The 26,160-nt window shown below is 37.3% G+C and overlaps 1 protein-coding gene across 6 annotated transcripts in view; it reads left to right on the forward strand.

Moving 5' to 3' along the window:
• Window positions 1–26,160, forward strand: part of GRM5 (glutamate metabotropic receptor 5) — a 299,978-nt gene that overhangs the window by 139,611 nt on the left and 134,207 nt on the right. For all 6 annotated transcript variants that reach the window (XM_009689083.2, XM_009689084.2, XM_068930536.1 and 3 more), the window contains one exon: window positions 2,750–2,999. In XM_009689083.2, the coding sequence (XP_009687378.1) occupies window positions 2,750–2,999 (250 nt within the window). The remainder of the gene's footprint in view (window positions 1–2,749; window positions 3,000–26,160) is intronic.

Genomic DNA, 26,160 nt, shown 5'->3' on the forward strand with positions numbered 1-26,160 from the left:
AAGTTAGCTCAGAGTAACGTATAAGGGAATTTAACAGAAAAGAACTCTTTTTCTGTCAAGGAGTGTTCATTATTCCCACAGTACAGCTCGGATTAAATATACATACCTCACTGAACCTCCTGCACAACCAGGGAATTCACTATGAATAATTAATTAAGTAGAGTTTAATCAGTAGTGATCATGACAAGAGCTCCACTGGTGTATTTGTATGAGCATCTTGAAGCAAAGCTGCTTTCTGCTTTCATCAAGACTCCCTTGAGCTCATGCCGTGCAGCTACAGTTTTCCCCATCGGAGAACTCAGTCACTTTCAGATTTATAAGGTCAGGATGTTTTTCTTCCAAATGCTAAAAGCATAGCACTTTGTTAAGTGTCCTTGATATTTTAGCATGTTTCCTCTCGTTTTAGATAAGGCTTTGCTTTCTGTGTGGTTTCACAAAATCTCTCTTCCTTGTAAAATGATGAGAACATGTTATTTATACCAGAGTAACATTTATTTGACTGTAAAAGAGTTAATGCACTTCATGTTCCTTGCAAAAACTACTAGTTTTTCAGTATTGTAATTAAACCTACTCTCAGTTTTATAGCAGATCTCAAGGTAACAGTTTGTACATTCATAACACTTTCAAACAAAGGTTTCAGTGTTTGAAACACTGAAGAGCTCTAGTTCTGGAAGTTAATTAGACCTGACCGGGAATTTTCCATTGGCATTTCTTCATAGAAAATGAAGGCTTCAGAATTTGAATTTCTTTGTGATATACCATGGAACATTTTTACTTCAAACTTCTGCAAAATGTTCCATGGCAAAGTTTGATATGTCGGTTTTCTATTTTTATTTTTTCACTTTCTGTTAGGAAAAGCAAAACAAAACATTTAATGTTGGTCAAGATTGACCTAAATGAGAATGCTTTTAAACAAAACAGTGAATTTCCTGTCAAATAGCTTAATTTTAATTTAGATGGCCTCAGGACCTCATATAAGTGACTGACTACCATTTTTCCTTCATTCTAAGTTCTGAGTTCTCTACTACATCTTTACCCTCTAGTTGAACTGCTTCAATGTCTTGTGGGAATCACTTGATGCTGATGTATCACAGGAAACTTAGTTTGCCCTCAGACCACGACACATGACACTGGGAACCTGATTTACAGCTCCCAGGAAGCACTGCAACAATTGAGTTTAAAAATCCTATGACATTTTGTCCAGGCACGATTTACATAGTAGTGGATTTTCCATCAGGTCTAATCACAGCAGAAAGGAAAATGAAAGTTGGTGCCTTTAGCTAAGGGGAGCAGCATTCAGACTGTTGTTCTGGTTGGGTACTATTTGGAAATCTCATAAGGTCTCAGTGATTCATTCCTGATTTGAAATGAAGATAATGGTATTTCCTTTCTTATAATCTTTATCTCTTTTGACTATTCACGTGGTAGGATCTTCAAACTGGAGACAGTGTCTATTATAGTCATATGCAGTGCTGAGTCTGCATATAATTCAGTCTCTAAACACTTGCACCAGAGTAATATGGACGATTTCATAGATGGGCACACTGAATGCATGGTGGATCCAATGTCCAAGGTCACAAAAACAGATGAAGACAAAGACAGTCAGCTCTTCAGTTCTCACTGCTTCACATGCGTTTGAACTGTCAGTGCTTTTATATTTTTTGTGCTGGTAGGCAAATAAAGTTTTTCCTTACACAGTTTCTTTTGCTTTCAAATTAATAGGAATAATCAAAGAATAGCAGTTCCTTGCAACGGTATTACCCTAACACTCTCAGTCTTAGTAATTTGTGTTTTGGTGGAATACTGTTTAGAGGTTAAGACAGTATTTTGGAGAAGAAAGAGTCTCTACCTTAAAGGCCTTCTGGTTAAACAAGACAAGAAACAAATTTAGAAAGCCAGATGGAGGAACACAGGGAAGCAAAAGGACAGTCTTGGTCAGTATGATTGTCAGTGGTATCAGTATACCCACTGTTTAAGCACTGTGATTTTTCTGTAGGCCTGTCAGGGAGGAAATTTTCTATGGTGATATAGAATAAAGAACAATATCTATTGGTATTAATTGCCAGCTTTTCTGGAAAGAAAATATGAAGATTCTCTCATTGGGTTGATTGACATTTAATTAAAAAACAAAACCAAAAACAAATAGAAGTACATGTAGGTCATCTGTGATCTTGTGATCTCTGTAATGATAATCTTTATTTTTCCCACACATTCTCCTGAGTTGTTAGAAGAAGTTACATCACAGGATAGCTTTTACCTTTCAGTGTATTATTGGTGTTCAGATTGCATTATGAACAAAGTCATGTGGCTCTTACTCATTGCTTTGTTTTATTTATATTCAAACTGCTATACCTAAAAATACACTCTGAACATTTATTTTTAGATTTTTTGAAGCAAATCCCAAAGCAACAGATCACATTCAGTAAAGAGAATTAGAAAGGAGTATGCATTTTATACGTACACTGTTGTACACATTTATGACCAGTTACACGCAGGTATTAGGTGCCTAACAGTCTTTAATTCCAACAGAGACAAGGTACCTAAACAGAACTGAGGTTCCTAAGAAGCTTTGTTGATCTTGACTTAAAAAATAGATGAATAAATTGAAATCTTAATGTTATTTTATAAAGATTGTCACACTGATCTCTGCAAATGCATTATGTATCCTTTAAATTATTTATTGTTTCCAAAGCAAGAAAAGCTTCTGCAGATTTTAATATGTGCATATGTTGTTTCTATTTGCATTTAGGAAACTATGGTGAAAGTGGAATGGAAGCTTTCAAAGACATGTCAGCCAAGGAAGGGATCTGCATTGCACACTCCTATAAGATCTACAGCAACGCTGGTGAACAGAGCTTTGACAAGCTGCTGCGAAAGCTACGGAGCCATCTGCCCAAGGCGAGAGTGGTCGCCTGCTTCTGCGAAGGCATGACTGTGAGAGGGCTGCTAATGGCTATGCGGCGCCTGGGACTCGCTGGAGAATTTTTGCTGCTAGGCAGGTGAGTAATACTATGTAACTATAGCTGGCTTTTTTTCTGAGTAGTGCAAAATAAAAGATAGTCCAGTCAAGCGTGCATACAACACACATACTCATGGTATCTCCTAGACACGCACATATTTAAAAGAGAGAGTAATGTCAGCCATGTCTCAGCAGTACATATACAACAGACAAGCGTCATTCTCAAATGTACTCCAGGCAAACAAAACTTTGTTTAGCCCACCTAAATAATAGCATTGCATACAGGAAGACCAACACGCAAGCATTTGATTTATATCATCCATTTTATTCGCCTCACTTTAAACCACATCATGTAAATATACAGCCTGAAGCTATACCTCGTTTATGCTACATTGTTTTAGAGAACTGCTGATCTGGCCTCTGGGTCAGGTGTCTTCAAATAGGTCTCCTCAAAGGGCAGAGAACTATTAACCATCACCTTTTCTCCTGGAGCAGGTGTGCTGATCTGTGCCTGTTGGCCTAAAGACGATGTATAGGTGATCCTTTCTCCTCCGTAAGCTTGATAATAGTGACTCCAGTGGTTCCTTCTCTAACTACCAAGGGGAGACAGGAAAACTCACTCAGCTGCATTCATGCCCCAGGAAAACACCCTCGGCTAGATTTGCAGAGAAATAAAAGATACTGATGTAGAGTTATAGGGATGTTTATACTTGCTACATATCAACAAATGGACCCTAAGATGAGGTAAGAAAAACAGAGTGTCTCAACCACTATGAGTCAGCTAACGTGCTGTCCTGCCTTGCCAGCGTGTTGATATTAGAAACATGACCGGATTCTGTCCCAAGCATTAAGAGTGCAGGAACAGGGATAAAAAGGTGTCAGCGAAACTAGCTGCCCTGGTAAGACCCTCACGGTAACATGTAAGGAGTGCAGCTCTGCCCAGATGGCTTGGAAGCTGTGACGTTTGAACTCTTTTCATCGGTAACTCATCAGCCTCTGTTCACAAACCATCCCGCGGTACACAGCTGCCCTTCTACCTCGGTCAAAGGAGGGAGCAGGAAGCTGACAGCAGGAAACCCTGCCTCCCTCACTATTCTTTGGCAACAGCCTGCTTTTTTGGTAGTCTGATGTGTAAATTGTTTACTTATTACTCCATCTTATGATCACCATGGCTGCCCTTCCTTTCAAACGCATTTTCTCTGTAGACTTTTCTATGGATCATCTTGATCTTTTTCTGGCCTGACTTCTGAAGGGACTACAGCCCTTAGAGTGAGATTCACCTAAACATATTAAGATATCTACTTGTTAGACCTTTCCATGTGAGCTAGTCATCAGGATTGCCATTATGGTCAATGGAGAAAAAAAAAGACCTTCTTAGGTATTATTTGTAATGAGATTATTTAAAGCAGCTCAGAGGAATCACATTCTAGAAGAGGGCTTGCATACAGACTTTATAGATGACCAGCTTAGTTGGAAAAAAAGCCTACTAGCTAGCAATCAAGAGCAAGGTGGAACAAATGCCACCTCTACTGCCTTCATCTGGAACTGTTGCCAGTGGAAAGATCTGTGCTGTCTTCTTCCCACCTAAACACAAGAAGCTGTCGCTTCACTGCAGCACCTCGCAAATTGAGAAGCACAAAAGTATCATTTTCAAAAGCCCTCAGCCCCTGCAGATTCCAAACCACATTTAATTTTGTATGGGATTTTCTTATGCACAAGAGCGCTAGAATTAGCCCTCAGACATCCTTTTATAATTAAGGGCTTCAGGAACTGATGACTGTGAATAAGGCTGGAGCAGCACAGCTTAGAGCTCTTCAAAAAAGCAGGGCCTAGAGAGAACTATCTTTTTTTTTGGTGAAAAAATCTCTGTTTCTAGCTCATCTCTGTTTCTCCCACTTCTAGTGGAAAATGTCATGCCTAATTATAAAGAGAGTTGTTATTCAGTGTGTGACTTTCAATCAGTATATTGAAAGTGATAGTTTCTTTCAGAAGTCAAAACTCCATAAACCCTTTGGAATTAAAACAAACAAATTAAAAAAACTTTTCAATTCTACCAGGCCAATTTATGTGGGTCCTTGTCTGAGGCAATACTATACAGCTTATTTGGAAAAAAACATGGCAAGGAATAAAAGTATTCAGAAAGAAGAGAAAAGGGAGGTGAAGAGAGACCTTTTCCATCCTTTCTATGAACAGACACTGAAATTCCAAGGTAATGACTGAAAAGTAGCCGCTCAGACATAGGTTGACCTGTCCCCAAACAGTAGCTGCCGGGGAGCAGATGTAAACCAATTACATCAGCAACAGGGCACCACAACCTTTCCACAGCCGTTATCAGACAGCTGGAGTACAGTATTCCCTCTATATGTGGCTCTGCACTTGGGATCTAGGAGCATCCCATCTTCTTTCAGTGTGAACTGTTTAGATCTGATATTAAAAGCAGCCATTAAGCAGACATAAAGCATCCAGTTTTACTTGCTAGGGACTTTTGGTTTGCTTTTAGCCACCCTTAGTCAGAAGTGAGGACTTGTTTCAGATCAGCAAGACTCATGTACAGAGTAGAGGAGGTTTTGAAATGGTTATTTCTGTTCCACAGAAATGTTCATTCTCTCGAAAGTGTTCCCTTTTTGCTATGGGAGAATCTTTGGGTTTCTCCAGAGGAGGAAAAACAAAAACAAAAACAAAACAGACAACTTGTAGAAAGCCTTCTTAACATGGATAGGAGGTGGGATGTATGACAGTAATGCCTTTGTTGCCTGATGACCTGAGATCCCGCAGGGATTTAAAGCTGCATTTCCCAGAATCCAGACGTGCTGAGGGGTTCTCTCAGTTTCAGCTCTTTGGCTCTATTTGCTACAAATATGTAACTGTTGGTCTGGAGCTAGGCTGATTCTGTGGAGCAAAGCCTAAGGCACTCACCTGGGATGGACTTGACACCAGGACTAAGACAGACTTACATCCAGAGTGTATTGAGGACTTTTTCTGCATTTTTATATAGGGAAAAAGGGCTTTTAGGAAGAACTTGAGTTGAACACATGGTTCAAACCACTCAGAGGGGAAGAAGCTACATCTAAATAGCTAAATAAAAGATGGATCATGTAGATAATTTGTCTTGCAAAGCTATATGGGAAAAGGGAGTAAGATAAGACATATTCATGCTCTGATCCTGGAGCTGCACCTAGCTGCCCATTAAACTAAGGTTATAATAGGACACTACGACTAGAAAGGAGACTGCCTATGGCTGAAGTGGAATTTGTCCACGCATAAAACTGCATCTACTAATGGATACTCATTTGTTCCCCCACAAATGCATTTTACTTACCTCTTCTTCTGTAAAATAGAGAATTTTTTTTTTTTTTAATGCACAACAAGAACTAAATTCCAAAAACCACACAGTAGCTCCATGCCATACCACAAGTATTCAGGTTTTCCACTTTCTCTAATCTTTTTCCTTCCATATCTCATTTTGCTTTTCCCCCTAAATATTTCCAACTGAAGCCTTGCACAAATAATGATAGGTTTGGACGGTATGAATTTCACGTCACCTGTTTTATGTTCAGATAAGCAGAAAATGGAGTGGCAACAAGCATACATATCAAATAAATCTAGACACTTGTAGAACCACAAGGGGAATAGAGGGAGGAGAAAAGACATCCTTCGATAAACACTTTGCTCTTGATGTGCTGTGCAGTTCCTGAAATTGCATTGCCTGTGACAGAGATGAAAGATGGTGAGCCATTAGTGATTGTAGTGTTCCAGCGCGTTTTGATTCATGGAAAACATTTTAAATGCTCAGCAAATATTTACCTCATGCACCTTGAGGAATTGGACTTAACCTCAAATAAAAAGGTGAGTGCATTGACTTTTAAGTGTGAAGAAAAGTGCTTTTTTAACCTAACCATTATTTAACTTAACTGAGGTGTGGACAGCAGGCTGCATCCATCAGTGCTTATTACTTCTGGCATCTACAGGTCATGTGCTAGGAGACATCCTTGCGGATAAAGTCGATTAGAGAATAAATAATACACTCATATAGCAGCATAACTGACTTTGGAACATATTTCAGAAAGAAATATAGAGCATTAATTGTATAGATAAAACAATTTCATTTTAGCCGATTTTCAGCTATTTTTCATTGTACTAAATAGTTGGCCCAGACGGCTATTAGCCACAGCTGATCTTATGCACATTGACTACATCTGTGCTAAATAAAATGGGGTCAGAGAATAGACTGCAGTACTAGATTTTTTGATGTGCCCTCTGGCATTGTTTTAGCCTGTAGCAACTAACACTTCTGACAGGACCCAGACATGGTGTTGGTGACAGCACTCTCAGTGATTGTTCCCAAGAGGCAGTTTGGACACAGATACTCTGTTTTGGGGTCAAAGAGTGTTAAAAGATATGGATGCAGGCGTTACCATGCCTTTTACCTGCAGACACCTGAGAACTGTCCCTGCTTTGTTTGTAGTAGGGCTTCTGCTAACTTAAGGAGAGGATAGGAAGAGGGAAGTAAGGAGGGAAAGAAGAGGTATATAAAAGTATGTAAAGTATATAAAGAGTTATTTTGTGCATGACTGTTAGATACTTATTCAGTCAAGGGCTTCTATAAATGTTATTATATTGGGTCTTGGTTAGAACATTTGCAGCAAAAGGATGAGAAATCCAGAATTACAGGTCATCTCCCAGAATTTCCATGCTTCCCTGAAGTGCAATGAGGACCTGGTTACCTCTTCCGTAAAAGTCCTTGAAAAGACTGGGACCACATTTTCAGAATTCACTAGATTCTATGGTATGTAAGAGTCCTGCTAGGCAGTGTGCGAGGATAGGGGAACCCTCCTGAGCATGCTATGATTGGCAGAGCGCGTCAAACTGAAGGTGCCTAAGGGGAGAAACACCTGTTCTAGCAGTGTGATGATCACAGGCAATTCAAGTGTGCTCCTGCAAGAGCACAGAAGGCAGCTCAGGAAAGGCTTGATATTGAGCAGCATAGCAATAGCAAGAATGAATCAGGTATTAGGAAACTGTACTAGGAATCAGTGCCCATACTTCCCAAAACAACACAAGTATTCTCTGACTTCACAAATCACTTCCTGAGTCTAAGTAAGTTCTTTGCCAATAAAAGATAGCTATTTAGCTCCTGTGGGGATGAATTGGAGGAAATTATTATGGATTCTGAGGCTCTCAGACATTGCAGCAAAAAGGGATAAGTAGAAGGCAAGAAGTAGGAATGAAGATAAGGAAGAAGAGCGAAATGTGGAGGACCATGTGTTCCAGGAAGTCCCAAAAGTAGTTTGAGAGATAGGAAACTCAGCAATTATATGAAGAAAATCTGGTTAGCAACCAAAAAGGGCTACTATTGCAGAAGGAAAATTAAAGCAAGATACATGAGCAGAAGGAAATGATTTTCTTTCAATAATTTAAAAAGAGATCTTTAGTGAGACTTACAAAAGTACCTGTTAGATGGAGAAAGATCTCACCACAGAGGAAGTAAAAATTTCCCTCCTGAAAGTACTCTGGTTGGTGCATATGAATGCTGTAGTTAACATACCTTTTTCATACCTTTTTCTGTGATTGTACTAGTTCAACTGTTGAGAAATTTCTATGAAATAAATGAGGATATGAAATTCTGCAGAACTGAAATATGCTCTAAATTCGTTTTTGGTTATTTCTGTTGCTTCAGGGAAAAATAAATCAGTCCAAACTCTTCTATCTAGAATATCTCTAAATGCATAGCCTTTGACATAAAAAAGGGAAGCTAAACAAAATATATGTATGGATTTTTTTTTTTTCCCTGGGGATAAAATAAGCAGGTGAAAAAAATACTTTCAGAGAACAATCGTGTAACTTCATCTCCATCTCCTAGTTTGTATGAGGAGTTTTCTCCCTTTTTGTTCAATCCATAATGGATAGGAGACTTGCTACAGCCTCTCCTGAATGCTGTTGCCTCTGACAACTTTCTGCAGCCCACTCATTTATCTCCGAGTTCTCTTGTTCAGGCATCAATGTGTAGCCCAAGAAGGCAGCTATCATATTATACCTAGTAATTAAATGAACTATAATTAGCAGTATTAAGTCAGAATCTTCATTGCAACCCAAAAGACAATGAACTTAAAGTAAAACAAAAGTTTGCTTTTCTAGAGCTGCAAAGATGACTGGGGAAGTGAAAAGCTTTCTTCCCTGCTGTATCCAAACAGTGTCCTTAGTCAGAGGTAAAGCAGAGTTGGTACATCACAGACTAGAGGGTAAAGAATGACTTAGCTGTGATGTAGTCACCCTTTATCTGGCAGCTTTATAGCTCAGAGGCCCCCGGGTTTGGCAATAGCATCTCCCAGCTGTGTCGTGCTGCAGAGGGAAGCAGCAGAGTGGCTGGTTGAGGCCACTCACGCAGAAACGAGTATTCACTGTGATGCAGGTACCCCAGCCTGTGAATGATATGCAGTATGTCAGAAATGGGACAATGAGCAATGGGACAATGAGACAATTCTTTATTCCTCTGGTATGAGCCGCAAAAGATTGATGTAAGGAAGGACTCTAGAAGCTAATGCTTGTGGGATTTCAAACTGAAGCAATCAATCAATCAACCTCATTTTCTTGTCTCCTCCTCTCCTCTACTTTGTTGTTTAAAATCCGCTCTTTTGCATCTGACTTATTTTTAATAAATATTATATCCTACAATCCTATTTCATGATCACAATTATGGAGGGAGGCAGGGAGGAGGGAGAACCAAGTCTGGAGGAAAGCTTTCATTTCATGCTTACAGAAATGCTGTATCTTCCCACTGGGGATTTCACATGGTTTCAGGTAAACATCAGAGAATTTCCTAGTGTGTCCATCAGCAAGTGAGTACACCTTTTGTTTATGTCGGTAGGATCTGTGTTTGTCCCTGAGAGGAGATTCAGGTCCTATACGTATGAAAATATAACATAAGAATATAAACATGGCTGCACCTGGTCAGATCGAAGGTCAGCCTAACCAATATATCATATGTGGAAACAGCCAGCAGCAGAAGTCTGGAGAAAACTGAGAACAAACAAGCACAGGGCAAAGTTCTTCCAGTGCATTCTTAAATCTTCCATTGATATGCAGTTCAGAAAACTCCCAGATCAGAGGTGATGGCTTTGTAAGGAAAGCCCTTGAGCACTGTAGCTCAATCAGCAAAGAGGAAGAAGTATGGACAAGGGTAGATCATGGATACAGAGCTAAGGCCTAGGAGATACGAGTTTTAGTTAGTACTTTCACTATCTTTATTAGTGATTTTGCAGGTTCATTACATTTCTATTTCTTCACATTCCCTCTGTATGTCCCTGTCTTTTATGACTACATGAGGCAGTGAGCAGCTCAGTGGAGATTACATTTTACTATGGATCTGTGTTGACCTTTCGGCAACAGGGCTCCAACCTCTTTTGATCGTTCGAGTACTATCATAAAGCGGCACTACCATGATGAGCTCAGTAGGCAGTCTTGCTCAACAAGAAGTAAATAATTAGTTGGTGCTGGTAATGAATATACCCTCCTCTGAGGCATAATAAGTTAGATATCACAAGACAAAAGTGGGTCCAATTAAATGACTTACTTCCTGAAGGATCCCTATCTTCTTATCTAGGAGTGCCATTAACAACCAAGAGAAACTGGCTTTTCCATTGCATAGGATTGTAGGATTGCTCTATAGCCTTGTAGAAAATGGCACTGGCTCGGTCCTTACGATGTCGTTCAGGTGTTTCACTTCTGCAATGCAGGCTCATTTCTACCTAATTCAAACATGATGGATAGTTGCTTGTAACCCTTCCAACACAAAGCTTCAATAGCCTCCTCAGGCAACTGATTCCTGTGCTTAGTTATTCCTTATACTTTCCTTAATGTTTAACCTGTTTAACTTTTTTTTAACTACTTTTTAAGCCCATTACTTCTTGTCTCTGCGGACAAAGGGAGCAGTTAATTCCCTGCCCTTCTAAGTCTATAATTTATATATTTGAAGACTTGCCAGTTATCCTCAGTCTGCTCTTGATAACTTTCAGTATGAATGGAAAATATATTTTACACTTTGGAATAACATAAGATATCTATGTTCCCAGTGGACATGGAAAAGGCAGAAGAAGAGAATGCAAAGAATCTTGAAGCTTTATATACGGCTTTATTTCCATTGGTAAAAGACAAAGCTGGGAGACAACCTACACAGCTGAAAAACTAAATACTGAAGCAATCTCAAAGACATCTCCACACTGCCAATGGACACGTACGTCGAGTCCTGCAAGATACAGAGCCGGCTGAGTTCTTGGGAAGTTATGTCCATTTGTAGGTGCATCTCTGCTGTCCCATAAGATATGCATGCTTATGATTTTACCTTTGACTTTAATACTCTACGTTTAACTAAAACTCAGAAAGACTAAAAGTAGTTCACTTAAGAATGTTCTCTTCAAATAGGTCTTCTAACAGTGATAGGCAATGCTCATTCAGAATTTTCTGAGGTGAGCCCATTTTGAGGATGAAAGAGACTCTTAGTGCAAGAAACTAAAAATACTCTTGGAACTGTGGAAATATTATCCTTTTAAGCTTGAGAAAAGAGCTTTCTTCTAAAAGGAAGAACTCAAGAGATGAAAAGAAATTCATTGTCTAAATACCAGCGTGGCTCTTCCACCATTTTGTGTAGGCTACGTGATAAAAGGTAGCTATTTAAAACATTAAAAATAAGACTGAAAATGTGATTCAATATATATTCCTAGAAAGATTTAGAGTCATTCTGAATAGGATGAAAGCTAGCTTTGTCCTTGAGATTTTTTGATCTTTAGGAGAACAGCTATAGACTTCTAGTTAATGAGGTAAAGTAAACGTACAGTGCTCTCCATTTAATGCTTGTCTCATGTTTTTCAAAAAAAAAAAGTATTTCTACTCCTTTAAAATGACCATAGAGAGAAACAGAACAGAGACTAGCTGGAAGACACTGATTAGCCACTAAGATCTGTTTCCCTTATACTACTTTTCTCTGTACTGTGCGGGTATGTCATTTTTCATGGCTTCTTGACTTTTTGTTTGTTTGTTTTTTGAGGTAGCTATTCATCCCCATCATCCCAAAGTCTGCTCCCAGGGACTGTGCACAGGCAAACCATGCACACGCGTGTGCTTACAGAAAGGGTGCTTATGAGAGGAGAAGACACGGGGGTTTGTAGATCCGTGTTAGTACCACACGAAACACCACTTCTCCTCCAGATCATGTGGCCGGGAAAAAGTCTCTTCTCCCAGTAAATCTGCCATTGATTCTGTCTGTCTATACCTTTCTTTTTGTGTTCCCCAGAAATTCTTTATGTAGGTAAACAAGAGAAAAGCATGTGGCACCCAATGGAAAGGAGGTACTAGACTGTTAGAACAGTATTTACTTACTTGTTTTAGCTTTATAGTTTTGTTGTATATGTTCCTTTTTTCAACTGGAAAAGGAATTGGAAAGACAGAGAGAGGCTTTCTCTAATTCTACTTTTGAGATGATTGAGGAGTACCTAAAACATCCCAAAGATCTGAACATAAAAACATTACTCCCGCAGCAAAGATTTATACTGAGGACCCCATCTCGCTAACATTGCTCCATGATTATGGAAGTATCTTAGTAAAAGTAATGAAAACTTCTGATCTGTAAAACTGTGATGTAATTCCTTTTTCTGTCACTCTATTAAAATGACAAAGCAGCACACACAGCAAACACATTTCCATCTCACTCTGGCTGAACTGATAGCTTCTAGTGAAGCTGTCGTGTCTCTGGAGGTTAAGCCTGAAGGCGACTGATAACGTGGATGAAATACCAAAACTCTCTAAACCTCATTCTGGTAGAATTCAGCTTACTACAGCCTTGAAAAGACATGATAAATCTTGGAAAGAAGATTCTGTTTTCAGGAAGAGAGGATAAAAAAGCCATGTCCTATTTCAAGGAATAAGGCCCAAGCTGAATTCTGTTGATCTTTATCCTATTAATTAGAAACCCTGTGATAAGAGATGGGTAAAAGGAACAATATTTTAATTAGGAAAGCAAAGATAATAAAGTAAAATGTATACTTACTAAGGGGCCATATCCTTAAATCTTTTTTCTTGTTAAGTGGTAGCAATGAAGGAAGTAGGGACTAGCTGAATTATTACGAGTGAGTGATCTCTACCCTGAGAAAATGTATAGCTGTAAAATATGGCTATTTAATACATTTTAACCAGCATGCTATTAAATATTCTTTGTCTCTGACTTTTCTTATGCACAAATCAGTGTTAATTTCAGATGCTGACTATTTTTAAGCAGGATTGGCTAAGCTGATTTTTAATACAGTTCTACTGATAAACATCAAAAGCAAAATTATGCCTTGTATCTTAGCAATTAAAAGAAAGTAATTTAAATATATTTCTATTCTGATGCATTTTTCAAACTGGATGTGGGTTTCAGAGTCTGGATAAATCCGGTCACCTTTTATAGCCTAACATGTTCATCCCCTGAAAACTGTTTGATAACAAAAAGTGCGTGTTAACCACTCAAGAACTTATTTTAATTAAACAGTCCCAATATGATAAAAACTATACTGTAATTTAATGTCAGATCAGCAATATCATGAGAAGAATGACTGTCACAAAACGCAAGACTGTGTTAGCTATACAGTTAATATAGATTTGGGTGTTTTTAGCCTGAAGAAATATACCACAATGTATTATTTAATTGCTTACTCTGATTGCAGACATTTATACAGACATACAGAAATACAAATATCTAGAAATTCCTGTATAGAAGTGAATATTCAGAAACAAAAAGACAAACTGTGGGTTGTTCATCTGGTTTTGTCAATAGCAGATTACTTGTAATACCCTTACACAGAAGGATAATAATGGATACATGGTTATTTTTTCTTAAAAAATACATGAAAGACAGAATTGATTCTAAAACTGTTATCTCTTAACTGATCTTTTTAGGAAGATTTATCTATTTTTTTCTTTTTTATTATAAAATATATAACTGATATTACATAGCAAACAAATAATTACTTAACTACTTATTTAGCAATTGCTCTGTCAGGAGTCTAATTACTTCTTGCTCCTCCATAAGTCCTTATCATGGGAGATCTCCTGGCACGAGGGCTTGGGTAAAGGAAATTAGTATTTTATAATCAACTCCCCCCCCCCCCCCTTATTTTACCCTACATTGAACTTAATATGCCAATTTCAGCTGGCAGACAGAAGGTCTGTGGTGATTTGGTATTTCATTCTGGTTGTGCTCTTGTAGCCAGAAGACTAAATGATTCATACTCAACAAAACATTAACTCCTATTCCCCAACAGCAAGCAGAAGGCCAAAGAAGCACCCTGGGAACAACAGCAATAACAAGCAGTAACAAATACCAGAGATCCTGCATTTTGTCTAACTATAAATATACCTTGTGAGCTGCAGTAAACTGTACCTGCAGGCATGCCTTCAAGGTGTTTCTGACTGACCGCTGGAAATCTCATATCTTCCTCCTCAGATTACTTCTGAAGTGCTTGGGGACCCAGGCTGGCTCAGGACATAGACTATCCCAGGGAGGAAAACAATTGCTTTTCTCTGCATCTTCCTATTACAGGCTGTATGTGAATGCCATATTTCTTAGTGAAGGAAGCTCATCTTGAGCTCAGGATGTTTCTTGGAGAAAGCTCTTTAACATTCTCTGAGATGGGTATTGCCTGACTCTTGAGTCATATCTATCAGAGAAAAGACCTTATTCCTTTTTAAAATAAACCAGCGGTAGGTTTACATTCATATCCTCACTTGTCATTCAAATAGGTTTATATCTGGACCTTTTATAGTACTGATGGAGAAGAGCAAGATTAATCTCACCTAAGGTCATTGCTAAATTGTCGTGAGCTTGCTTACTTAGTCGGTGGTAAGATATGGGCATGTGCTTGCACAATTCAGATCTGAGGTAAGGTGATTTTTCTTCTGCTATTGCCAAAAAAGGGAATCTGGGGTGAATGCATCCTAACGTCAGTTAGGCACTGAGAATTAGGGCAGATAAACCTTGACCAAAGTATCCTTCTCTCCTGCTATCTCTCTTCAGTAAGATGGCATTAAGGCTTCTTGGGAAACAGAGGTGCCATTGTTCTTCTGGTAAGTGGACAGATGTGAAGGGCTTCCTCAGATAAAGGCTTAATATACGCTAGCTCTTTAAAAGGTAGTCTGAGGGAGTTTGCTCAAGAGTAGGAACTTATTCATGTTAAAGAAAGAGAATCATTTGCCTTGAATTATTCTTTACAGAAAGCAAATAGTATAATAAATTCAACCATATTCATGAATTCGACTGAGTCTCCAAAATAAGGACAGAGTGTTTCCCTGCTGACTATGAGGAACTGAATGTCTGAAAATCATCCCAGCTTTGGGAATTCCTGTACAGGTCCGTCCTGGGTGTACAAACTCCAAAAATGTGAATCAGTTACAATTTTTGAATCTCAAAAAAGAAATTCCAAGGAATAAATTTGATTTCTGCCCTTGATTTCAGCCCCATCCTGATTCTATTAGCTTCTGGGAATGTTATATCCTGGCTTTTTCTAGTGTTTTAGGTGGTTGGAAGTTCTCATGGCCACACCAAGGAGAATCTGGTTGCATAAAATTACCAAGCGGTTGCTAAGATTGCTTCATGTCGCCTGTATGTAGCAACTGGTTATGATCCTCTCCTTCAGGGCTCTAAAAGCAGAATCCACATTCTCATACATAGTTATTGTTTCTAAAGTTTTTACACTTATGGCAAGTATGTACCTAATATTGAAGAAAGTGAGTGACATTTTAAGATTTGTTCCAGACTCTTGCGTATTGTCTGCTAGGATATTCTTTGAACTCCTCATTTTCAGAAATGAATTTTGCAAAAATAGTGCAAGATTGTACGTGACTGTTTTGTCTGTATAATCTGTATCAGTGGTCAAGAACTGGAAAATTTTATCTTTTTATTCAAAACAGACATCCTTTAATGAAAGAAATTTGCTGATCAATATTCATCAAAGAAATTGTTAAAGACTTTATCAAAGTTTTGAGAACAACAACTTTACATGAAAATATTTTCTTCATAAAAAATTAGAATTTTTTTTGATAGAAAATGACTTTCGCAAGTGAAGTCTCCAGGCCTAAAAATCTGGGTAAAAAAAAAAATAAATAAATAAATCTCCAGTACTCAAAAGACCCTCTAGTTGTGCAAAGTAGATGCAAACTTCAGTGCCACAGTTACAAAACTTTTCAATCAAACAATTTAGTCTTTATATTTTTTCTTTTTGTGGATATTACCCTTTCTTCTTGTGGTTCAGATTATTTCATTATGGTTGTATCATATTGGGGATGTAGTTCTCATCGCTATTCTAACAATAGCATTTAAGTGAGATGTCAAATCAGACATAGCAGCTGTAAGCAATATCAATAAATATTTCCATTCTTTGACTGTTTGGGAGTATTTTTTTTGTTATTGATTGTTTTTTTCACTGATAGATGAGAAACACAAGGAGAAGTAATAAGTAACCCTTATTAATTAAGTTTCTATGCGTGAGTATTTAGGGGAGAGACATAATTTTTGCAAAGCACTTCTTGCCACAGCATCTCATTATTGCTGGGAAGTACTCCCCACAAATGTCCTAAAATGTCTTAACCTCCTTGAAATCTCTATTTGGGCGTCCTTCTCTACGCTCCTATGAAAAGCATGGCAATAGTTCATATATTAAGAGTGTCACCTATCATGTTCCCTCATGATATTCTTTCTTTGTATTCCCTGTTTGGCTTTGTATATATGTTGGGTTTTTTTATGCTTATTTTTGCATTTTATGTACTCCGTGCCTATAGAGGTCCTAACACATCAGATCCCCAGTTTACATCTGTGAAACCTGTGTTCTAAAGTGGTATTAATTATAGATGCTAATCACTATTCTTAATAAAGTAGTTTTGCATTTTTTGATTTCAAATATTGAATATTTCAGTCCATTCATTCCCTACCTCTGAGTCTTTTACAGCTGAATCCTCCCTCACATGCTTAAAAAGATGTGGGAATTTAAGCATTCAGAAGACAGGTGAAAGTGTCATTTAAATCAGAGATTGTTTCCAGTCACTCCTCATATAAACTTTCCAAAACTCAGAGCTGCTGTGCAAAACATAGGGAACATTTTGTCTTTCATTTCAGAATTAACATCCTAATTGGCTGTCTTGTTATTAGATCTCAGAGAAGATGTTCCAACAGTCTTTGGTATTTAATTAAGATATAGTAAATGGTCTTTGGAATTTAATTTTGCATCCTAGTAGATATGGTTATTGAAAAAATCAATTGAATGGAAATAAGTATTTTAATAAAGAGCTTTCTTCTGCATTTGCAACAAGACCTGTGTTTGTGCTAATGCTGATTAAAGGAAAATTCTCTGGAGCCCTGAATTATCTTCATCTAGAACTAAATGTTTTCAAACAAATATAAATCTGATTTTTCTGTATATGCTTTACTCTTTACTTTAAACTAGTTTTATGAAATGAAAAATTCCTAGTTATGCGATTGTCATGCATTTTAGACCAAACATTCAGCTTGTCTGTTTTACATGCTGTGCTCTTCAAGTGGTAGGTTAGAGGGCTGAGACTAACCAGTTGCTACCCGTTAGAAACTCGTGCCAGCTTATTGATCGGGTAAGAGGGGTCTGTCATTTAACAATTCACAATCCTGTGAATTTTAAATAGTATGTTAAGCTCTGTGAGTGCTCTGTGAGTGCTGAGCACCGTGTAAGTTACTGTTTTCAACAAACCAACCTCATTTGTAGTGTATACCTTATTACTGTGTTTTTGTAACCACCTGGTCTGTGTTTTATCCAGCTTTATGTTCAGAAATACTAACCTAGGGATTAGTACATCTTCTCAGCACTGCACAAGGATGAGCAAAATGAAACCATCTTTATAGAGTGAAAATTTAACCTAAAACACTGCTTTTAAATATTCCATCCAGCTAATGATAAAGCTCGAGATTTTCATAATCTCTTCTTCCATAGTTAAAAGTCCTAACATTCAATTTTTCTGAAATTTGGTGGGCGTTGGAATTGGGAACCAATGTAATCTGAAATACTAAAAGATGGAATGGAATCTCAATATATAACAACAAATAGACTAATAAGAGCAACCGAGTTATTAAATTCTTGTCTGCAGATGCCGATGACATACCTTTCCTCATAGCATCAACACATGGTAGGATTGTACAGTAATCTGCATTAATAGTTTTCAACCTGTGCTTTGTAAACCTTTGAGATTCATATCTACTTCAAGAAGTCCACAGAAGGTCACTCAAATCAATAAGCTCACATTTGTTATACAGGGTTCTGTGCTTCTATTTAAAAAAAAAAAAAAAAAGATATCTGAATACAAACACTCATAGGAGACTCAAATTTCTGTGTATATGAATCTTTCATTTTGCTCCTTAAAATCACTAGAGGAATTCCCATAGGATTTAGTGAGATACAGTCAGGAAGTGAGGCAGTTTTTCTGAAGTGTTCTCCCACAAGTAATGATCTGGATCCCTTTGCAATTCATCTACTAAAATGTATTGAAAAAGCAGTTAAAGTATGTGAAATGCTTCGATAGCTAAAGCAATTTGCACTGCCCCCTCTAACTGTCCCATATTATTTGCATGAAACAAGAACTTGGAGGGTCACTTTCAGTAAGATGTTAGGAACTTTTAGAATGAAAAAAAAAAAAGAAAAATCCACTATGTTGAAATTAAAAAATGATTGTAAGGAATGTATCTGTTTTATCACATTGAGAGGAGATCAGAAATAGAAAAAAAGATGTTTGAAAAGTCCCATGTTTACATTTTCAGAGTGAAACATTTTGGACTTATATTTGAAACACCTTTTCAATATTGGCAATGCATTTTTGTTTCATAGAACATCAGTAATCATTTGAAATCAAAATAAAAAAGAAAAAGAAAAAAAGAAAGAAAAAATCCCAGGAAGGTAAATTTTTCACGCTGCAGAAAAAGTTTGGGTGTGATAGGAGCCTGTCACGGAAATGTTCAGCTTCTCTTCCTGTTGGGTAGCGGGGACATTTTTTGACTCTTCAAAGTTCTAATGAGACAAGGGAAATTCTGTATTCAGAAAGTCCGTCGACTGTGAATCCTAAGGGACTATCTTTATGGGAATAATAAGGTCTTTTTCTCTAAACATTGTAAAACTGAATTTTTCCATTCTATAATCCTGGTACCAGTTCTATTCTTGGGTACTTGAGGCATAAGCATGTAATGACTACTTTTTCTCACTTTTAACGTCTTTTCTTTGATTTTTTGCTTATGTGCATCATCATTCTGATGACTTCTGTGTCCTATAAGAACAATAAGTAAAGTAATTGAGAATTGTCATGGAAATCTATGTCAGATGATAAATAAGCAATTTACAAATGAATATCTCATGATGACACTAATTTAAAAACAAGCACTTTCAAATTGTGCATTTTGTTATGGCAGCTGAATTGCTGGCACATCAAAGAGTTCACAACACAGAGAAGCTTCAAGCAGGCTGAAAAACCCAATGCAGGAGAGTTGCTAGGTTAAAAATACCAGGGTGCTTTATTCAAGCATGATGCATCATTATAAGGAGAATGAAGTGTGTTTGTTCTGAACTAAGCATTTAGCCTGCCTGCTTATTTTACAGAAACACTGACATGGCAGTAGAGAGAGAATTTTTTCTGGGGTTTATGTAGATTTGGGACTTTATTTGTGCCCAGGTCTTTAATTACTCCAATTTAACATACATTTTTGAGACCTCTCTGGTGTTATCTTTCCATTTGGGGGGACCATATCTGGTATTTTGGGTCCTGTGACAGGTGAGAGACTGCAGTCTTGGGCTTCAGGCAGGGCAGTGCCATCTCAACATCTGTGTTTAGCGTATGGGTTCATTGACTCTGAAATTACTATAGGATTATCTTACTCAGGGGGGAAAAAAAAAGAGATTTCCATCCTGTTCTATCAGAGTCCTCTCAATAAATATAAAGGAAGAAAATGATCTCTCAGTATGCTTTCAAGGTCAGTATGAGACTAGCTTGTATGGAAGATAGACTGGGTAGCATTCATGCTGAATTTTTAACCCTTGGGTGAGAAATCTATAGCTCTTTCTATAAAACAACCTCTCCATTTTCTGTTAGCGAATTAGCTTAATCACTGAAGTTAGACCCTGAAACTGGATAATATGAATAGCCTTTAGATCTTCAAAGACCTTTAATGGAGAGAAACATATTTTCATGCATTAAATCAAATGCATTGTTGTACTTTAATTCGTTAATAGCTGAAAATTCCATTACCTAACAGCCACTTTCAGTGCTTGAAATGAATTCACAGGGCATATATACCATGTGGGTAAATTCCCCAGCTCTGGTTTACGTGATGATGGGTTCTAATGAAGGGTGTATTCACTCAAGTTCAATGCTATCCTAATGGTCTGAAGCTAGACTGTGTTTAGACAACTTCAGATGCAGAGAGAAGAGCTCACATCTGTCTGCATAACTATTACCTAACTCACTTGTTCAAACTCATATGCTAATGTTGGAAATCAAACCTAGATTTTGCATATGCTAAAAAGAAACTCGTCCTTTTTTCCTCATTTAAATGTCTTTCAGTGTCCAAGGTCTATGAATAAAGTTTATGCCTGTAGATTACTCAGGAGACATTTGAATGTCTTCAATCAATAATAAATAAAATAACACGGAAGTTTCATTATGTATGTGACATTTTCTCTAACTACAAAAGAACCCAAAGACATTTTCATTTTCTTCTACCTTAAGAATGTCCAATCAAAGAATTTTGATTTTCTTTGATTTGAAAGAAGTGTCAGGTCTGGGCTTTTGTTCTTCATCCTGTAACTTATTTTGACAATTGACTTACAATCACTTGCAAAACCTTGTTCATAGGGGCCGGTATAAAAAGAATATTCCAACAAGTTATATGCATGATGTGTATATTTTAAAGTGTGAATTCAGCTGAACATCAACTAAAGCTAATAAGATATGTAGAAATTTATTTAAAAACACATGAATCTTCTTTCTATTCTCAAAAGCCTTGGAGAAAAATCACAGAGAACTATAACGAGGAAATAAGATGTTGCACACCAGTATATGGACAAATTAAATCACTGCTACTGATTCACTGCTAATGATGGATAATGGCTTCCAACATTTAAGGATGAGTACATTATGAAGGAAAATGGAGCTAATGGAGAACAGAGAAAAAGAGTGTATGTTAAAATGAAGGAGGATATAGTATAATAGTATATTGAAAGAAAGAGAGAGAAACTCAAGATGAAACAATGCATGAGGGATATTCATGATGAGAAGAACATAAACAATCATAAACTGAGTGGAAAGGAAAAATGAAAAAATGGACAGAAGAGATATGTTTTTGAGGAACAAAGACAGCTACTATAATAATGGACTAGATCATCAGCTGTGACTCTTTGGAAAAAAGATACCTTAGGAGAAAGTGAAAGCTTCCCTTAGCCCCTCTGAGCCATTCCTACCATCCCGGTTTCACCAGGGAAATATACTGAGAATTGGTAAATGACCTTAGCAGGTATGATAATCCTCAAAGTGTACCAGAATTAAACTGGAGGCACGAAGTGCCTTCTGCTAGCCAAGAACAAGTCTGAAGACCTCATTTCTTTTGCATTCTTGATATGTGACCATGTGACCATGTGACCAAACGAGTATAAGTTTTTTAAAATTCCCCTTCAGAGGCTACATGAAAATAATATAATATCACTTCAATTGTTATCAGTCATTCTTCTCAAATAACTTTTAGAAAAGAAATAATTTCCAGTAGACTTAATTAGCAGTAATCCCTATACCGAGACAAACATTTTAACTCGGAGACAAAAGGAGAAGTGTTCTGGAATACTGTTTCCATGTGTGCGTGCATAAGAGTGCTAATTAGTAAGTGCTGAAACTAACAGTTCCCAGAGACCTTTCATCCCATGAATTTTGTAGAAATGTGCATATAAAACCGTACTCAGGACTTGAAACAGGTCCAGGCAAAGCTATTGCTTTTAAGATGCAGTATTAGTATTCACGGCAAGACAACACGTGCTGGTCATTGCCAATGGAATCTTTTGCAGCTCAGCTTGTGATAATTTAAGTACAAACATAGAAAAGTGGCAATACGATTTGGCTTTTTAGTTGCTGTTATTTTACATGAGATTTCAATGGGAAGCACAGGCAGCTGGAAATGACTTATTGAGATCTCCTTCATTGTATTTCATTATCCACTAGTGGTACACAAAGAAAATGGTCTGTTGCATTTTGTGGAAATACTTAAAGAAACCGGGCAGTATGAAGGTGCACGTGACCTTGAGGTGGAATAATTTCAAGGCTTCTCAAAACCTTCAGAGATCACCATGCATGGGCTATGCAGAATTTTTGTGGCTACTTCAGGTATGTGCAGGTTTCACTGGACAGTTGAGGTTGGAAGGGACCTCTGGAGATCATCTAGTCCAACCACTAAAATCTAACATTAACAAACTTCAACTCTACATGTGCAGTTTGAGACAAGAACTTTAAAAAGTTATCCATAGGAGCTGACTGCCTCAATCCTTTGATGAGATAATCTATAACATATGTTAAAGTAAACAGACCCACAGCTCTGGAATAAAGAATTTGATCAATATTTTGAAGCTAAGGAACTGTATGTAGATGAGAACTATAAAATATTTTACTTAGCTAAAAATTTACCTCTGATCATTACATAGATAAAGTCTATGAGAGCATAGGGAAAGCCTTAGTACTGGATTCATTGTGCTTAACTTTAACCATCTGAAAGCTGAGTGTTTGGACCGAATTGGTCAATTAGGTTTCCTCTATAATAAGTGGAAAATGATAGAGTCCTCTATTTCTGAAGGACAGTTCACCCCTTCATGAAATAGGCTCCTCCTGTCTCTCTATCAGTTATAGAAAGAATCAGGATAGTTTTCCGTGTCCTATCTTATCCTTCCTGGCCTCCAGCTGCTGCTGCAGAAGGGCATGGATGTCTCTCAAGTCCTATGTCATATCCACCAGCCTTTTGCAAATGTTTCATACGCTATAAGGTGATTTAAATGAACTAGACACCTGCACATTGGCAACTGGATCAAATTCTATTTGACTAGATTTCACTACATAAACAAAATTCACCTGATTTAAAGTTTAAGAGATTACCCTCATCCCTACTGTTTTGAACATACTTCCCTTGAAAAGGACCTGTGGATTTGTGATAATCAGAAAAGTAGTAGTAAAATTCATTTAGATATAGCACTATTTGGTAGAAGCACCGTGTCAGCTTCATGATCTAAGACAGAAATTCAAAGATTTCTTTTATCCTGAATGTTATGTAAGACATATACTAGAATAAAAGCTGCCTGGTCCCAAGTACGTAGGAAAGCTCAAAGCACAGTGTAAAGTAGAGGAATGAAGGAGGAGGATCACATAGAGTTGTCATCCACCCCCAATAATGAGTCTTTTTTAATGCATTTTTGTAATTTACCATGGTGGATCTATTTGCCAGGTGTTTGGGGACTGAATATCGAGCTAGAAAGTTGATTAGTATAAACAGCACGAGTATTAATTTGCCTAGAGCCTCAGAAAGAGAGTAGATAAGCACTTAAATTAAAAAATAAATAGATTTTCACATGGCTCCATATTTGTCAGTGGCTTTAATCGAAAAAGTGAGTCTTGTTTTCCATGAAAAAAGCAATAAAAAGATTTATATATCTGTGTTTCTTTACTGGTAAGAGGCCTAAGTCAGAGGAATGGCGTGGCGTGATAATTGTAGCCAATTCTAGAATTTATTTTCAAAAAGTTCTTGAATTTAGCTATGACTATTTGTTATTCCTTAGGCTACAGTTCAAAAATATATTAAAAAATATTTCATATATGTGACAATTCTTTTTTGCACCAGCCTATATGTGTGGGCATGGGGGGGTTGCACATAGTATTTTGGGTTACGCATAGTATTCAGTTACTTATTTCTAAATATTTATATGATTTAAAATAAATTACAGTACTTATTTCATTGTTTGACATTTTAATACAGACCTTGAAAATTCCTATACCTAATTTTAATGGTAGATGTGATCCGTGGGATAGCAAGCTAAGGTAAATTTCTTGTTCCTTTCCTTCTTTTTAAGTAAGTGTTACTAATTTTTCTAGCTTCTGGTGAGACACTTATCCAACTGTCTGTCTTCCTTCACTAACTGCAACTAGGTGAGATGAATCTCAGCTTCTGGGTTCTGCCTGCCTGACTTGTTCTGTGTTACCTGTTCTTGTGAAAGAATAGTCTACAGTGGTGGTACGACAGCCACAGGCTAATGAAGCCTTTAGTTCAGGCAGGACAGAGAGGAGGTCAAGGTGCATGCTGTCATAGCAGTTTATGATGGTAATCATTGCATCTATAAGAAAACAGGAGATTTTCCTGAAAGTTGCTTCCATCACTCTGTTTAATCTTCAAAGTCTTTTTAGACTTTGGCTATTCAAATGCATATGTACCTTAGGAGGGTAATAATAATTAAAGTTAATGGAAAATTATGCACTCCATCCACAGGAACTCAGTACTAAACATTTGCCGTAAAAAGCTAGTGCAAGATATATTGAAAGATAATGGGAACATTTATTTTCATCTTAAAAAAATCATCAGAAAAACACTGAAACCCTCACATGCAATGTAGTGTAGTAGTCATACTCTGAACAGTGCCAAATGTCTTCCAGAGATCCTACTATACATTTCTACAACATGTGCATTAGATGATCAATGTTATGTTAATTAAAAAGCAAACAAACAAAAAAACACAGCCAGGTGGCCAGTCTGATAGCTTTCCAAGACATGCCAGTCAGAAACAGTCTGTTCAGTGTCTGATCATGGACTAGCCATGTTCAGTATTTATCTACTACCTTTATTTGACTTATTTCAAATGATCTGCAATACGAGAATGCTAAGCTGCTTGTTTAAACTGGTAAAAACATCTTTTTAGAGTGGTATGGAGCCCTCATATTTGGTCATGGCTCAGAATGTAATTCTCAATTTCTTCTCCAGTTTTAAGTTAAAATACATAAAGTACTTCTGTAATTGTGGGGTTTTTAGCATTTTATTTTAATACTTAGAGCTGATAAAATAAAATTAAGACTGGGGCCTTGTTGTACTAAATAATATGATGTGTCTTATCCTTAAATATTTATACATGGTAAGAAGAATTTTGCTAACTGAAGGACAAAAACGCTCAGGTTGTTATTTGACTCTCAGTTTGTCCTGATTATAATGGGCTCTAATCAACAGAAGGAAGGTAGAGTGCAAAATTAACCTGGAGTATTACTTCTTCTGAGATTCGTTTTTTAAAGAAATAGGTATTTTGTATTAGTTTCTAAAAGTTTTTGACTGATAAGAGGGAATTCTTTAGACCGTGCCTCATCAACGAAAGCTTTTTTTTTTTTTTTGATTCTGTTACTTGCTGCAGAATGGGAAAATAGCTTGCTTGAAGTTAGCTGCATTTCCTGACATAAGATAGTCCAAGAAAAGCAACTGAGATCTGGCTCACTTTAGTCACAATCTCCCAATAATTGTTTATGGGTCTATATGTCCATCATGCATATTCAGCTCCAAATTTGAGCTACAAATTAAAACATTTAGGAAAACAGAGGAAAAAAACACACTAGCAAATAAACAGAATGCAGGAGACATGGTAGCAAAAAGGGATTAACAGTGATTGGTTTTATGTAAATACTCCATAAGACTTCAACATTTATGGGTGGTTGTGCATTCAGGTAGTGCTGCCAGAGAAGGATATTAGAACTTGTGAGTAACACAGAGATACAGAGAGGGGAAGAATATGGAGAGGCTGTAAAAACTGATATAATGTATGTTGAGAAGTTAGAAGCAAGAGATCAAGAGCCTTCCACCAACACTGAGTCAAGAGCTCTCTAAATAAGAGGGCTGAAGACTTGAATTTCTCACTCAGAGCTGTAAGAAGACAATGAAGAGGTGGGTATGACCGGAATATGAAATGATCTGATAGCACATATGCATATTTTTGTGCTCATTTAGCAAATATTTGCTGAAGTATTGAAATGCTTTCCAACAGGAAGATCTTCAAAACAATTCTCAGCTCCATGTGGGATCTTGTTTAAAAGGCATGCCTGGTAGTACAGCAAGCAATTTTGGGCCATTCACCTCATCCTTTACTACCTCAGGGTAAAATTAGAAATAATGTTGC

This window comes from Struthio camelus, chromosome 1 (assembly GCF_040807025.1).
Source record: "Struthio camelus isolate bStrCam1 chromosome 1, bStrCam1.hap1, whole genome shotgun sequence".
In the NCBI taxonomy this organism is placed as follows: Eukaryota; Metazoa; Chordata; class Aves; order Struthioniformes; family Struthionidae; genus Struthio; species Struthio camelus.